At 43.5% G+C, this 16,950-nt stretch overlaps 1 protein-coding gene across 2 annotated transcripts; it reads right to left on the reverse strand.

The window, feature by feature from the left end:
- Positions 1-1,817: 1,817 nt before the first annotated feature.
- On the reverse strand, positions 1,818-16,573 carry LOC123764831 (uncharacterized). 2 transcript variants are annotated; one of them, XM_045753028.2, is made up of 4 exons: positions 16,284-16,506; positions 11,439-14,711; positions 5,557-5,791; positions 1,818-4,769 (listed from the first exon to the last, which is right to left on the reverse strand). In XM_045753028.2, the coding sequence occupies exons 2-4, from the start codon at positions 13,967-13,969 to the stop codon at positions 4,350-4,352; spliced, it is 3,186 nt and encodes a 1,061-aa protein (XP_045608984.2). In that variant the 5' UTR covers positions 13,970-14,711; positions 16,284-16,506; the 3' UTR covers positions 1,818-4,349. The 2 variants fall into 2 exon arrangements, with proteins under 2 accessions (XP_045608984.2, XP_045608990.2); XM_045753034.2 differs by having other exon boundaries at positions 3,343-4,769; positions 16,479-16,573.
- Positions 16,574-16,950: the final 377 nt, after the last annotated feature.

Genomic DNA, 16,950 nt, shown 5'->3' on the forward strand with positions numbered 1-16,950 from the left:
TTCTTGTACAGCCACTAGTACGCGTAGCGATTATCGCTACGAATAATTACGAGTATTAGCGTAGCGAGGAAGTAAATAACGATTTACTTCCTCGATGTCCAAGGTTCGTTTGGGTTTTCTTTTTACTGCTGCTCCCACTTGTGCAACTTTCAATGACTGGTGGATCCTGACTCCTATATAGGTTATCTTGAGATGATTTCGGGGCTTTAGTGTCCCCGCGGCCCGGTCCTCGACCAGGTCTCCACCCCCAGGAAGCAGCCCGTGACAGCTGACTAACACCCAGGTACCTATTTTACTGCTAGGTAACAGGGGCATAGGGTGAAAGAAACTGCCCATTGTTTCTTGCCGGCGCCCGGGATCGACCCCGGGACCACAGGATCACAAGTCCAGCGTGCTGTCCGCTCGGCCGACCGGCTCCTCTACCAGGCCATATATAGGTCCTTTACTTCATCAGTCCGCTGTGTGGTGTGGCAGAGGTGTTCTACATTACTTAGTGTGGCGAGAGTGTTTTGTGGTGTGGTGGAGATATTCTGCTGTAATGCTCCTCCAGTCACTCTGTTATGACATTTAACACAGTACATACAGTCAGTACTAGAAAATGAATCATAACGTCTAGCTATAAGACGTCGTGTTTCTTTAACCGGAGCAAACCTGACGAAGTTTACCTAAGCAGCCTGTCCTCTAGCAATAACACACCGTATTTTGATGTAAAAAGTCCCAAAGTCAAGATAAGTAATTATAAAAAAAAGGCACCAAAAGTCACAGCAGTTCGCAAAATTGATCTGATGTCCCTTTTTCTATTTGCGGTTCCTCGGTTAGGTTCGCTTCAGGTAATTTAGTACATCATTTTAGTGACGTCGTGAACACGCTGGAGAGGACAAGCTGGCTGAACGTTGTCCTCTCCAGCACTCTTGTCAGTTCTTTCATAACTTTGGACTGAATTCCATCTACACCTGGGGGGGGGGGGCCTTTTGAAACTTTTTAGTTCGTCGATCAATTCCTTTTCCTGATTATATCGCACGTTATTAGTATATCGCATCATTTATTCTCAATTCCTTCAAATATTTATATGAGCATATATGGATTTATATTATCATATTTATATACAATAGAGGTTAGCTTAGTCAAGCACCAAGAAAATTAACTTTGCTAACAAAGTAATTACCTAAGTGTAGTTACAGGATGAGAGCTGTGCTCGTGGTGTCCCGTCTTCCCAGTACTCTTTGTCGTATAACACTTTGAAACTACTGACGGTCTTGGCCTCCACCACCTCACTTGTCCCAACCGTCTACCTCTCTGTTTGCAAAAGTAAACTAGTAAAAAGTAAAAGAAAATATATAGCTCATATTAGATAACAAAATACCACCACCTCCGGCCAGGTTAGAGTTCACACTAAATGGCCAAACCTACAACTTGTTTTTGTTGTTTTTTATTTATATATACAAGAATTTTTACATTCTTGTACAGCCAGTAGCACACATAGTGTTTCAGGCAGGTTCTTCATCCTATTGGTCCCTGGAATATGACCCGCCAAATCATTTAACAACCAGGTAACCATTTTACTGTTGGGTGAAGAGGCTACAGTTAATAAGGACTGACACTTAGTAAATCCTCCCCGGCCAGGGGATACAAACCCAGGCTAAAGCACTCACGAAATGTCAGGCGAGAGTCTTACCACGTCGCCAAGGAAACTGCAAATCAAAGGAGCAGCATCTGCTCCTAACTCCCCATATTATTTAATATATCATCAATGAAGAGTCACAACACGTCACGGTCTAACCGCTGGATAACAGAGAAGGATAATCATACGGCATAAATTATATATTCATGTTTACTAACAATGCCAGTAATAAAATAACAAGAATAATGAAGTGTTTATTTTCCTATGATGCCAGTGATACATGTATATGATTTTTATAATATATCCATAGCATTTCTGTCAATATACTTGTGCTCTTTTTTTTTTCTCTGAGCCAATGCCTCCACCTACTGTAATGTAAATGGATAACAGTGATAATAATGTATGTATGGTTAGTAAGGATGTGTATGTATGTATAGTTGTTTTGTCTTCTGAAGGTGGAACAAAGTATGAATTATGGTTCAAATTTTGGGAAAATTTATTTAAACAAAGTTCATACCTATTATTAATGTCTAAGTTTGATATCCAATCCTCTTATAAATGACACGTATGGCCCTGCCAACATTATCTTGGACCGGTATTGAATGCTGGACAATTCACGCAATTTGTTGATTCCACGAAAAGATGCATCGACTGAAAACATTTATAACAAAAATATCCCTGGAACATAGTCTATTCTTGTAAAGCCTTGGGTGTCCCAGTATCAGTAGCTTGGGATATCCTGAGATCACTAGCTTGGTGTATCACAAGTTTATTTGACATTATAACCTTCGGTATTATGCCAGTCTCATATAAAATAGAAAAAAATGCCACTGGATCCACTACCCACTTGTCATTGTTGTATATCTTCATACAATGTTTTTCACTAAATTTTATGTCTTGCACAAGCACGTATCCATGTCTTGTACGAGCAAGTGTCCATGTCTCTTCCAAACACATGCATGTTCATGTCTCGTAGAAGTACATGTCCACATCTTGTACAAGCATGTGTACACTCCTTGTACAAGCACTTGTACATATGCTTATACAAGCATGTGTATGCTCCTTGTACAAGCACTTGTGTACATCTTATACAAGCACGTGTCTCGTACAATTACCGTATTTGTCGGCATACAAGATGCCCATAATTTACAAGGGTTTTTTGTAATATGTTTCATCATACATTTTTTTAAAGTAATTTTCAAGTGGTTCTGTAAGGAAAAACAAATGATTATGTGCATGTAAATACTGTACAATATACAGTACCTTGTATGTTCAACTGGTCGAGTACCAAAAACATGCGCCCTCTCTGTCGGCAAATACGGTACATATCTTGTACATGGAAAATCGACATGAAGTTAAAATACCCAGTCACGATTCTACATGAATGGTATGAAGAGTCCACAGCTTTGAGACGGGTGAAGTAAGTCACTCGATCGGCATATGGCAAGTCTGCTCAATGACATTTTACTCAAGTTCGAACAATTACCAGGAAATTCTGGCCACAGGCTAGTCACACACAAATCATAAATCGGTAAAAGCTGACTTCATTCATGGACTGAAAAGTGGATAAGGAGGAGTTCAACTATCCTAGTTAAGTGAAGGCAGGTCCAGGAGCTGAAGCATGACCCCTGAAATACCAGTTAGGTAGACCATTCTCAATCGAATTGAGAATGGTCCAGGACGGACGGAAACATCGTCGTCCCTTCACCTTCTAGTGTGTGGTCTGGTCAACTTACTTTAGCCACGTTATTGTGACTCCTCACCTGCACCAGTTAGGTGTATACTGGGATATAGTTCTAGAATCATTAGCACTAAAACAACTTGCTATTCTTCATCTTGATCTTGTTAGGCCCCATTTATATTATGCAGTTAAATTTCAGACTCCAGATTAGACTTTAATTCACTTAAAAGGGTACATACAAGGATGACAAAGTTGATCTCATGAATTAGAAACCTTCCATATGAGGAGAAATTATGAAAGCTTAAAAGATGTTTAACAAGGGAGGAGATTAATGAGATGTCAAATATATTAACACAAAGTAGATGACAAAATAGTATCTACAAATTACATAAACTGATTAAAAAAAAACCTGGGTAAATACTGGTTTGTAAACCGTGTTGTTAACTTATGGCCAAATTACCAGGTAACATAATAGATGTGTAATTGTTGGATTATTTCCAGTGTTAGTACGACATACATTTTACTAACATTTCCAGTGTTAGTAAGAAACTGCAGAAGGCGGTATCCTATACTTCAAACAATAAATGTATGATGAATTGGTCTGTTTTCAATTTAATTATTAGGCTTCTACACTACTTTGGGTGTCAGTAGAATTAGTGACCAAATATCAAAAATAAAAATATTCATAATAAAGTAAAATGGAGTAATATTCATCACTCCATTTTTAAGAAAAAAGAAAACAAAAAAATCTTGTGAGTTATGTTACCAAAAACATAACTTATAAGAGATCTCTCTCCTGCAATTCAAAAGTAATGACACAATGTGCTACGCAGTTTACCTACATTATCAAAGATATTTTAGCGTGTTACCACGAGACTCGACACTAAAATTTTTCATTAGTTAAATTTACTAATCAATACAATATTATATACAGATGATGTGTGATGCTCGCTTCGTGGGTTGGTGTATTTATTAGGGGAACACCGGGATTTCACAATACAGTGTGAAGATATGTATTTGAACACATTTAACACCTTTGGCCTTGTTCTAGGAGGTGGTAACTTGCTCTTCATGTAAAGGTACAGCTAAATCTGGAACAATGTAGACGTCATTTGACATGTGATGCTGCTGCTGCTGCTGCTGATGTGATGCAGGGTGAAGGGTGTGATGTCCAGTTTGGTGATGAAGTTGCTGATGTTGCTGAGATGCGATAATGCCTTCATGATGCTGGAGATTCTGCTGCGGGTGATGCTGGTGTTGGTGGTAGACAGGTATGGTGACGATGGATGGCTGCGACTGAATCACCTCCTGCGGGTGGGTCACAACGGGTTGCTGTATGTGGTGGCTGGAGGAATGAGGTGTGATAGGTATGAGTGCAGGAGGAAGCAGGGTTCCCTGCGGTTCGTATCCACTGCAGGGGATCTGGTCGCCCCCAGCCTTGTATGTTACTAGTGCCTTCTCACGTTGCTGAAACAAAGAGACATATCAAAAGACTGAGAATAAGAATTAGGAAAGACTTATCATCGAGCATACAGCCTGGCTCCTGTGCCAGTTAAGTCCACTACGGGCTCACCATATCCCGTACTAGTTGGAACTTTTTGTTCAGAGTAGCTGAATCTAAAACAACAACAATTTATCATCACCAATCATGCAGTTCTTAGCCCTGTGGCTGTGACACAGCTTCTCTGGTCGTCTAGCCTCCTTTCCAAGCACTGTAATGAGGCCAAGAGAAGGAGAATGACAGCTCACATGAACCTAGGCCAGGCCACCAGGTACTCTGCCCCAGAGTGAAGGAACAAAGAGGACCTCTGGTAGCCAAGGCACAAGTGCTTAACCTTGTTACCCGAGAACGATCTATCTTAACACGTTAGCGTTCTCGTGATGTTAAAATGCGTCATCCATACTCTAACAGTAAATGTTCCAATGATGCTAAAATATGTCATCCATCTCAAAATTCCTGAAAGTCACTTTTTAATTTTTTTTTTTTTTTTGGGGGGGGGGGGAGCAGTGTGGTCATAGCTTATCAGGGGGGGACCAACCAAAGTATCAGGGGACCACCCAATCAGGGGACCACCCAATCAGGGGACTAACCAAAGTATAAGGGAGCAACCAAAATATTAGGAGACCACCCAGAGATCACCTTGCTGTGGTGATGATAAATATCCAAATATCATATATGATAATGAAGAGGATGTGAACATGATGATAGTGATTCAGACCTGACAATTCTTGAATGACGGAATATTTCACGTACCTCATAACTCTTGAAGTACGTCATCTCTCTTGGTATGCTGTGCTTGGTCAGCATGTGGTGTCGGAGTTTGCGACGGTCTGCATAGTTGCGTGAACAGCGAGAGCACTGGAATCGTTCCTTGTGCTCCATGTGGTTGCGTTGTATGTGTGTCCGTAATTCTCCTTTCCACTTATAACTCTTGTTGCAGTACTCACAGTAGTGCAGCACCGTCGAGTGTGTCTTATTGCGGTGATACCTGTGTGTTCGCAGAGGAAAACATGTGTAATTCTATATCCAAAGCATTTTATGAGATGTGTCGTGAGAGACACACACATTCTGCACCGAATCAGTCCGATGCCTAACATAGTACCAGGCCACCAGCCTTGATCCACATAATGCAAACTCGATATTTAAATGTGTAAATACTGTATACCCCTGGGAAGATGATACCAACAAGTCCTCATAGCTTTAACTGGAAATTCAATCCTGGTAACAGGACGCAGGTCTGACCTATCCTTGACCTGAAATGGGCTACAAACAACACTTCATGCATTACCATTCAAGCTAGCAAAGGCCGACCATAATAGACTGGGAAAACGGTAAACACAAGAGCGGATTGTGAATCGGTTAATTTATACCAGTTATTCAGAGATCTGATAAATAGGCAGAGAGGAGTTTATATAACATAACAGATGAGGGATCACCTAATCCACAGGAGCCTTGATGAGGGTTCGAACTTATGTGCTGGGTGTTCCAAGACGCGCTCTAGTCAACTGTACCATGACATGGTCAATAGAATTGCAACCTGGCAACCACATGAGGGATCACTGGATAGCGTCAAGCAAGGTTAGCCTAGGATTAATCAGGGCCAGGTACTGTAATCCCTGGCCCGGATTAATCGTAACTGACTCCTGGATAACTGATCCTCACTTCCCTGATCCATCTTGCCTCCACACATGTGGTAAGCCCTCGGCTCACATGTGGTAAGCCCCCGGCTCACCACATGTGAGCATACGTAAATTTGGATACAATCTCTGTTATAAGTACAGTATTGTATTTTAAGAGAGAAGCATGTGATCAAAATACCTGTAATGTGTTTTACATGTAAACAATAATAAGTAATTGTACTTACCTTTGTAGAGATGTGAGCCTACCTAACTTTGCCTACAGGCAGGTGAGGTCTACCTGTTTGTCCCCCACCCACTGGCCCAGTCATCCTTAAATAGCCAAAGGATTTTTCTTATTACACATTAAGTAAAGAACTAAAAGAATTACTCGACTTTTGGCAGAAAAAACACTGACCATACATTACAAAAACTGTTATACATGAAAAATTACATTCATAAAAAAGTCAAAAAGAAAAATTAAAAAGTCTTTTTCTGAGCATCACTACATTAGTTGTGTTACGCTCTGTACCTTCACACGCTACACACCTCACACCAGGCTCTCGGTGACTTATTGTTACGCTGTGTACCTTCACACGCTACACACCTCACACCAGGCTCTCGGTGACTTATATGCCAGAAGACAAGAACAGTACCTTTTAAACTGTCTTGTGCCCCCTTCTAAGGGGCATGGACCCTAGTGGAGAGCTTGTCTCAAGACAATCTGAGGTCCTCCACACACATTAACTGACCAGTTAAAAATCACCAAGCATCATTCTAAAACTTCTAATGACAAAAACCTAACTACACCGACAGATCTAAATGGCAATGCTACTGTACAAACAGATGGTGACGTGGGATCTTGAGATGATTTTGGGGCTATGTGTCCCGGCGGCCCGGTCCTCAACCAGGCCTCCTTTTTGTTAAACACCCCCAGGAAGCAGCCCGTAGCAGCTGTCTAATTCCCAGGTACCTATTTACTGCTAGGTAATGGGGGCATCAGGGTGAAGGAAACTCTGCCCATTTGTTTCTGCCTCCACCGGGAGATCGAACCCGGAACCTCAGGACTACGAATCCAAAGCGCTGTCCACTCAGCTGTCAGGCTTCTGGGATGGAGCCCTGGGAAGGGATGCCCCTCACTTTCCGGCCACTTTAGTTAGAACCACACTTACGTACAGAGGAATGTAAAGACCTTGTATTACAAATAAACCCTAACCATTAGAGGCACTGTACCAGAGAACCCACGACTTCTGTCCATTGACCTAAAAGATAAACCATTCCAGCACCCACAGAACCATACCTCCTGGCCAGCTGGCAGAGTGAACCAGTCCAGCAGCCACAGAACCATACCTCCTGGCCAGCTGGCAGTGTGAACCAGTCCAGCACCCACAGAACCATACCTCCTGGCCAGCTGGCAGAGTGAAACAGTCCAGCACCCACAGAACCATACCTCCTGGCCAGCTGGCAGAGTGAACCAGTCCAGCACCCAGAGAACCACACCTCCTGGCCAGCTGGCAGAGTGAACCAGTCCAGCACCCACAGAACCACACCTCCTGGCCAGCTGGCAGAGTGAACCAGTCCAGCACCCAGAGAACCACACCTCCTGGCCAGCTGGCAGAGTGAACCAGTCCAGCACCCACAGAACCACACCTCCTGGCCAGCTGGCAGAGGGAACCAGTCCAGCAGCCACAGAACCATACCTCCTGGCCAGCTGGCAGTGTGAACCAGTCCAGCACCCACAGAACCATACCTCCTGGCCAGTTGGCAGAGTGAACCAGTCCAGCACCCACAGAACCATACCTCCTGGCCAGCTGGCAGAGTGAACCAGTCCAGCACCCAGAGAACCATACCTCCTGGCCAGCTGGCAGTGTGAACCAGTCCAGCACCCACAGAACCACACCTCCTGGCCAGCTGGCAGAGTGAACCAGTCCAGCAGCCACAGAACCATACCTCCTGGCCAGCTGGCAGTGTGAACCAGTCCAGCACCCACAGAACCATACCTCCTGGCCAGCTGGCAGAGTGAACCAGTCCAGCACCCACAGAACCATACCTCCTGGCCAGCTGGCAGAGTGAACCAGTCCAGCAGCCACAGAACCATACCTCCTGGCCAGCTGGCAGTGTGAACCAGTCCAGCACCCACAGAACCACACCTCCTGGCCAGCTGGCAGAGTGAACCAGTCCAGCAGCCACAGAACCACACCTCCTGGCCAGCTGGCAGTGTCATCTCACCGCTGCAGGCAACAATGCTACACCAAAAAAAGTAAACTGGGAATGAGGACGTCACAAAGACTTGTATGAAGCTCCAGACACCAATACTAAAGAAGGTGCTACACTTAGACAAGTGAACTGGTAATAACTTTGTCACAAAGACTCACAAAAGGATGCAGACAACAGCAACACCGAAGGTGCTATATCAAGAAAAGTAAACTGTGAATGCACCCAACATACAAGTGAATGCAACAACAATGCACCCAGGAAGCCGGTCGGCCGAGAGGACAGCACGCTGGACTTATGATCCTGTGGTCCCGGGTTCGATCCCGAGCGCCGGCGAGAAACAATGGGCAGAGTTTCTTTTACCCAATGCCCCTGTTACCTAGCAGTAAAATAGGTACCTGGGAGTTAGTCAGCTGTCACGGGCTGCTTCCTGGGGGTGGAGGCCTGGTCGAGGACCGGACCGCGGGGACACTAAAGCCCCGAAATCATCTCAAGATAACCTCAAGATAACACAGTAAACATCTCCAAGGCAGAACTATACCAGACATGTCAGCAAGGAGCCGGGAGCCGGTCGGCCGAGCGGACAGCACGCTGGACTTGTAATCCTGTGGTCCTGGGTTCGATCCCAGGCGCCGGCAAGAAACACTGGGCAGAGTTTCTTTCACCCTATGCCCCTGTTACCCAGCAGTAAAATAGGTACCTGGGTGTTAGTCAGCTGTCACGGGCTGCTTCCTGGGGGTGGAGGCCTGGTCGAGGACCAGGCCGCGGGGACACTAAAAAGCCCCGAAATCATCTCAAGATAACCTCAAGATAGAACAGGGCTAACCTCAAGGCAGGAACAGACCCCAAGATATATCACAACCTGAGCCAAGGACTACATCTGCCAGGCAGAAATATACCAAACATGTCGGCAAGGTGGGGAGCAGACCCTGAGATCTATCATGGACAGAATTAAGGACAACATCCAGGAAAAAATATACAAGTCACAGCTTCGTGCCATCTTTGGCAGATGGCATAAAAATCAGAATGAAAATTACTTCTGTAGAAATCATTGAAAAACTATATGGCGATATTAATAAAACGATTGGGCAGCAGAAAATAACATGACGTTTAACAGTGATAAATTCCAGGTGCTTAGATATGGGGGAAAATGAAGACCTTAAACATAATACAGGGTACAAAACACAATCAAATCTGCACACATAAGGAAAGCAACATGTAAAGGATCTGGGAATAATGATGTCTGACGACTTAACATTTAGGGAGCATAACCAAGCAAATATAGCATCAGGTAGAAAAATTATAGGATGGTTTACGAGAATCTTCAAATCCAGGGATTCCATCGCAATGCTCATACTATTCAAATCACTGGTGCTGTCCCACCTTGAGTTCTGTTCGATTCTCACTTTCCCTTTCAGAATAGGAGAGATTGCTGAAACAGGAGAATACAAAGAACACGCATAGACATGATAAAACACCTACATTATTGGGATCGTCTTAAAGCTCTGAAAATGTATTCTCTAGAAAAGAGATGAGAGGTATCAAATAATAATGAATACACTGTACATGATAAATACTGGAGGGCCACAGTGTAAGACAATAGCAGTACACAGCAGAACAGCAACAGTTGGAGCATCAGTGTGCAGCTCCTATCAGCCAGCAGTACACAATGAAAACTTACACCTCAATCAAGCACTAACCAAGGAGCCAGGTCAACTTGGCTCAATTAGATACTGTACAGGTATTTGGTTAAAATCTCAGTAGACATTGCATCTACAGACTTGATTATGGTATACGTTTATAGTTCAATGTCTCCATTCCTTCCCCACTGTCCCATCCCTAATCCTTATCCTGATCCCTGCCAAGTGTTAAATAGTCATTATGAATTGGTGCTTTCCCCTGATAGTTCCTGTCCCTTCCCTTCCTTCCATAGTTTCCACCATGAATTTAAGATTTTATATCCAATTTGAAGACATCGTTCTTAGGAGGCCAAAGACCGATAACATTTCCTTCAAGTGAACATATCCACAAGAGCCGTGACGAGGATTCGAACCTGCGTCCGGGAGCATCCCAGACACTGCCTCAATCGACTGAGCTACGACAGGGTTAAAAGGGTTGAAACCGAAGTTCTACTGAACTTACTGGATCCCGTAGCCTCTCCGAGGCACAAACCAGCCCTTGTGGATTTGTTCATTTGATGCATCACGTTAGTGTGATCTCTGTGTGTAATTTCCTTCAAGTATTTTCACCAAAGTCTTACAGTATGAAGCAGATGATGTTTTGAAGCCTGTGAATATGACAATCTTTCAATACAGTACTTAAATAAATCAGCCAAATTGTGGGTTAGTGCTACTAACTTTCTATTGTTTCTAAGATAATCTTTTAACACACATGGAGGGGGAGGGGGAGGTAATACCCTATGAAATATAGCAGCAATTTTAGCATTAATAAAAACATCATTATTAAGACTTACATAATGAAAACACCAGCAATCAGCCAGCTGGAGGCACCAGATGGATGACTGCCAATCATGAGGCCAAGTCAAGAACCAATCCTTGTGCAGAGTAAATCTGAAACATTGTAACGTAAACATACTCACCTTAAAGTATCAGAGGTGTCACACTTCTCTACATCAACAACAATACTCACCGTACAACATCAGTGGTGGTAAACTTCTCTCCGCATTGACAGCAATACTCACCATACAGCATCAGAGGTGGCAAATGTCTCTCAGCAATGACAGGAATACTCACCATAAAGCATCAGAGGTGGCAAACTTCTCTCAGCATCAACAGCAATACTCACCGCAAAGCATCAGAGGTGGCAAACTTCTCTCCGCACAAATCACAGTCATAAGGCCGCAGGTTGGAGTGAACAGTGTTCAAGTGCCGCATGAGGTCTGATCTCACCGTAAATCTCTGGCCACATGTTTCACACGGATGTTTGGCTTCACCGTGCATTCTCAGCATGTGGATCTTGTACGATGATGCCAACATTTCTTTCTGACACACCGTGCAACGGACCTTTGGGCCAGGATCATCACTGTGAATGCGTTGGTGATCGGTAAAGGCCTTCTTAGTAGAAGCCATATAGCCGCATTCAGAGCACAAGAAGTCCTTCGTCTCCTCATATTTGCTATGGAAGCGATGCAGATGAATCTTCAGTGCAGCCTTACTTGCCACTTTCAGCCCACACACGCAACACACAAACTCGTGAGGACCCATCTGAGTATAAGGAACGTGTGTCTCCTTGTGGCGCTCCAGCTCATACTTGTAGCCAAACATTTGGTCACACTGGTCACAAGAGTGAATGCGATCTTTTCTGGAGTCAGTGCCATTCCCATTGTCTCCAATTCGAGAGTGAGCAGCCTTACGGTGCTCTGCCAAAGTCTTTTTCTTGGTAAAGGAAGCTTCACACAAACGGCAGTGCCACAACTTTTCGTGGCCGTCTCGCTTCTCCCCTCCGTCATCTTCCTCGTCGTCCTCTTCATCTCTCTTCCTCTTTCTCCAGTTATGAGCAGCAATGCGATGCATCCTGCGGCTCTTTTCGTCGAGGAAGGTTTTGTTACACCTGTCGCATGCATAGGGACCAGGTTTGAGGCTCATATATCCAGGAGTTACTTTAATAACGGTCGGAGATGAATCCACGACAGTGGGGTTCATCAGCAACACCATTGAGCCATCTGGAGCCGTCTGTATCATTGTCTGTGGTTTAGGTTGAATTGGACGCATGGATGCTAGGAGCTGAGATGCCGCATCAGTGCCCACCTTGGGAGCTATGGGAACAAGAGATGGCTTAATTGCCCGTCCAGTGGAATTAATTGTTGTGACAGAACCCAAATGATTCATAGGAAAGGTTTCAATCTTCACTGGACTGCTCTTTATAGAAATTAGTGGAATTTTGTCTTTCATGTCATCCTGTTCCAATTTAACTTGCTGCATCTCTGCACTGGTTGTACCAATTCTCCGTTCATCAAGTATGCCATTCACAGACTCTGGAGAGCCCCGGGATCCCAGTATAGGTTTGGCTAGACCAACGGGGTTGACGTCGTGTTCCTTCACCATGTGACTAGACACAGTATCCTTTGTCAAAAACTTTCGCTTGCATATATGACAAGCAAAAGGTTTACGTGGTCTGCCTCCCTTCTTCTTGATTGAAATAATATTGATTTTTGATTCCATGCCCAAGTCCTCCGTCCTTTTAGCCGTTTTACGACCCTGCCTCCCCCGGCGCGGACGCGTGGCTGCCAAGTCATCTAAATTTAGGTCTGGTGGCTGATATAATCTGGGTATTGGGCTTGTCCCTGCTGTGTTAAGATTATTTGGCTTGGGCAAAACTTGAAATGTTAACTTGGGCCGCTGATTGTTGTTAAACAGTCCATTAATTTGCTTTTTTAGACGATTCAAGTGAGTATATGCACTGTCTGTCTCATTGACGAGCTCTGAACACCTGGAGCACAGGTCAACAGCACACGTGTTGGTGACGACCATCTGGTTTAGCACATCACTTAACAACTCCAGAAGCGTCACCTGAGTATTGAACAACTTTTGTGTTTTCAAGTAATAAAATCTCTCGGTGGGATCCGACAAGTGGCGGCCACACACAAAGCACATGCATGGTCCATTGTTTGGTTGCTCGACTGTCGTGTTCACGGTAGTTGGGGTTGCCAATAGATTGACCGACATATTATTTATACGTACAGTTCCATTTGAGATTGTATTCGAGAGAGGAACCGAAGAAGGGCTACTGGCAGTAACTGTCGTCAGAGCTGTAGAAACAATCTCACTAATATTAGGTCTAATGGCCACCTCGCCCGACTGGCCGCGAGCTCGCTGCAACGACTGCTGCTGTGGGGTGCTGGCTGTCAGGACCTGGTGCTGTGTTGACTGCTGTAACTGCTGAGACTGCTGCACCATCAAGACCTGCTGCTGTGTTGTTCCTTGGACATGCTGCTGGTGTGACTGACGATGCAACTGTTGCTGCTGTTGCTCTTGCTGGTGTAGGAACATGATCTGGCCCTCCAAGGTCCTGTCTGCTTCTGAGCTCTGTAGACTGTCTGTGTTACTTCCACTGTCTACCTGTTTAATGGGAGTTAAGTCTCCATCAGAGGAAATGGTGAGACTGTCATCTGCTGTGATGACTATCTCATTTGTGACGTCCCCACCGATGGAACAGTCATCGGTAACCACGGTTAGACTGGCAACCATGCCAGACTCGGAAACAAGAGACGAACCGCTGTCATTTCTCTGCTTGAACATAGAGACGGGGCTGTCGTGACAAGAGACACTGGCCAACACCTGGTGGTACTCCACATCCTCTCTGCCTCGGTTATTCATCTCGACAACAAAAATGTTTTATACAAAACAATCAATTTGACATAATATAACCAAAGTACAGTACTATACTGGATAAAATTTAAAGAATTATTTCAACTTTTGCATTCATCTTCAATTACTCATTATCATCACAATACACCAAAGATGGAGAACATATAAATTTTTTATAGCAAGCAGCAATAAGTCACCATAATAAAAGCCAGTGATAATATTTAAAGCCACTTTCTTTAAGCTCATGTGGGATGCCCCTGCCACCTCTCGTAGCAACCACAGTCATCAGATATTTGAAAAATTAAACGAGTTTCACGGGAGCCTTCATCACATTGAGGACTTCCCCTCTACTGTCCAGTATCTTCTGTCAACCAAAAGATCCATGTAATGCTTCGGGAAACAAAAACAGGCACTGCGTGACCTCCGGTACATGAGAGCTTCCTGTCCGAGATGGAGTGCCGTAGTCCCTAGTGATCCACAAACACACGAATGACACGTGGTGATGCACGTGGGGCACGGACACTGACAGTATCCCCACACGCCTCTGGCAAGCACTCGTAGTACAGTATCCTTACACTGCTCCAGCAAGCACTCATTGTGTAGTATCCTTACACTCCTTCAGCAAACACTTGTCCTACAATATCCTCACGCTCTTCCAGCGAGGACTCTCCTAGTGCAGTGTTATCCTGGTCTTCCAGCAAGCACTCTTGTAGTAGTGTCTTCAAGCTCTTCCGGCAAGCTTTACAGGAATCTGTAAAAGAAGAGTTCTATATGGTTAAGGTAATCTAAATATGTTTTACTCTCAAAAGCTTCAAATCTAAGACAAATAAAGTTTTGAGTTAGCAACTGCTGCATTTTTTCTTTATTAGGCCACACCCCCCTCCCATACCACATACAAGCAACACACTCGTTTTTAAATGACAAACTGTTTATGAGTCCCGCATATGTGGGCACATGTTCCTTATATCCAAAGACACACCATCACTGAGGCTTAATAATATACCACGTGACCCTTTGCCGCCATCAATATAGAATATACATACAATATCAGCCAAGTGTTAGCACCACGGGTGAAATATTAATAGAAACGTAATCTATTATGTGCATACTTTTTTGTGTTGAAATATTAGTTTACCTTAAGTTTGTATTTGTAATGAAAAAAACTTCACCTGATCTCATATTTTGACATCAAAGATGCACTTCAGCATCCATGAGAAGCACTTTGAAATATATAAGATGCACTTCAACATAATAATAATAATAATAATAATGATAATAATTATAATAATAATATAATAATAATAATTATAATAATACAGTAATAATAATAATAATTTATTCACAAGAAGGTACAATGGGTTGGTGAGATTACATAAGACTTGTATTTGTACAGTGAAGCAAAGGCACTAACACTTAGAGTGTTTCAGGCAGGTCCTTAATGTAACATATTAGGTGAGATGAAGAGGTACATTGTAGCGAGGGTTTATATCAACATATAACTACAATATAAATTGATGGATTTGTTCATTAAATAGATGAGGATTATTACAGTGGTGGAGATGTTTGTCTTAAGTACTAATACTGGGGGAGTGGGTAGTACAAGATACAGTGGGAGTTTGAAGCACAAAGTAGGAAACTATGAGGAGGAAATTAGGTACTTTTTGGGTTTACTTTTGAATAAAGTAAAGGTTGGACAATTGTTTAATTCATTAGAGAGTGAGTTCCATAGACTGGGCCCATTTATTTACATAGATTTAATTTGACTTTGGGAATATCAAAGATATATGTACTTCTGGTGTGGTGCTCATGGGTTCTATTACACCTGATAAGCAAAAGCTTCAGATCAAGACTAGCATATTTAGGAATAAGGTTTTGTACATGTAAATAGCATAAGAGAATGTGTGGCATGAGTGTATGTTTAGCATGTTAAGGGACTTATACAGTGGGGCTGTGTGTTGTCCGGAGACAGAGTTAGTTATAGTTCTGACAACAGATTTTCACTGGGTGATGATGGGCTTGAGGTAGTTTGCAGTGGTTGAGCCCCAAGCACAGATACCGTCCATGAAAAGCACTTTGACATACATCACAAGCACTTCAACCTCCATGACAAGAGGCACATATAACGAGATGCCACTAAAGACCTTCCGTGGCCAGACTGGCAATAACATCCATTGGTTATAGCCTCTTGGCTTTGGTAATGCTACCTTGATTTTGGTTATGCCAGGCTGACTTTGGTTGTGCTAGACTGGCTTTGGTCATGTAAGGTATCCTTTGGTTAGGTCATGTTACCATTGGTTAGCCCCCGGCTTGGTTAGTTACATACGAGTTACATGCACTAGGGTGGAGGAGTCGGCGTGAACCACGGGGTCTTCACCAGTTTTATGGTTATATCCCGCGACGGTGGGCAGCGAGAGGCTGTGGCGAGGCGGAAACCCCCGCCCGGGTTCGTATCCCGCCCCGACACCCCTGAATCAAGCAGCAAAACATAGGTAAAAGAGCGAGGAGACCGTCCACCCACCTGCCTCTCCGGGGGTTTGTTTACAAACGTTGACACCAACATGGCCGCTCACGGGTCCTGGCCGCAGCCTCGCCGCCAGCCAATCAGCGCGCGGCTTTGTCTCGCCGACCAATCAGAAGTCGCGATATGGAGCCGCCGCCGCCGCCACGAACAACCCGTTCTGCAGAATTCGTAAAAGAATTAAAAAAATATTAATATTAAATATAATTTTTGTTTAAATATTTACAAGAAAATTAAGATGAGTTTGTAATAAAATTTTAGATTTTGTAGATAATTTTCTTGTGTGAATAGTTTTTGTAAAGTTATAATAAATAATAATTATAGTGGCAGACAGTTCCTTTAGGACCATGAGTCGCTAATATTAATAATACTATACTAATAATACTTTTTATTTAGGTAAGGTACATACATAAAGAGATTTTACAAAGTTTGTTGGCTTTATAGATAGAGCTAGTACATACAATGCCTAAAG

The sequence above is a fragment of the Procambarus clarkii genome, chromosome 5 (genome assembly GCF_040958095.1).
Source record: "Procambarus clarkii isolate CNS0578487 chromosome 5, FALCON_Pclarkii_2.0, whole genome shotgun sequence".
In the NCBI taxonomy this organism is placed as follows: domain Eukaryota; kingdom Metazoa; phylum Arthropoda; class Malacostraca; order Decapoda; family Cambaridae; genus Procambarus; species Procambarus clarkii.

Coding starts and splice junctions, on each gene's coding strand:
- LOC123764831 (XM_045753028.2), bottom strand. CDS start 13,969: ATGAATAACCGAGGCAGAGAGGATGTGGAGTACCACCAGGTGTTGGCC. Junction 5,792..11,438: donor GCCACCTCTGATGCTTTGCG/GTGAGTATTGCT, acceptor GCGAACACACAG/GTATCACCGCAATAAGACAC. Junction 4,770..5,556: donor CGTACTTCAAGAGTTATGAG/GTACGTGAAATA, acceptor TCTTTGTTTCAG/CAACGTGAGAAGGCACTAGT.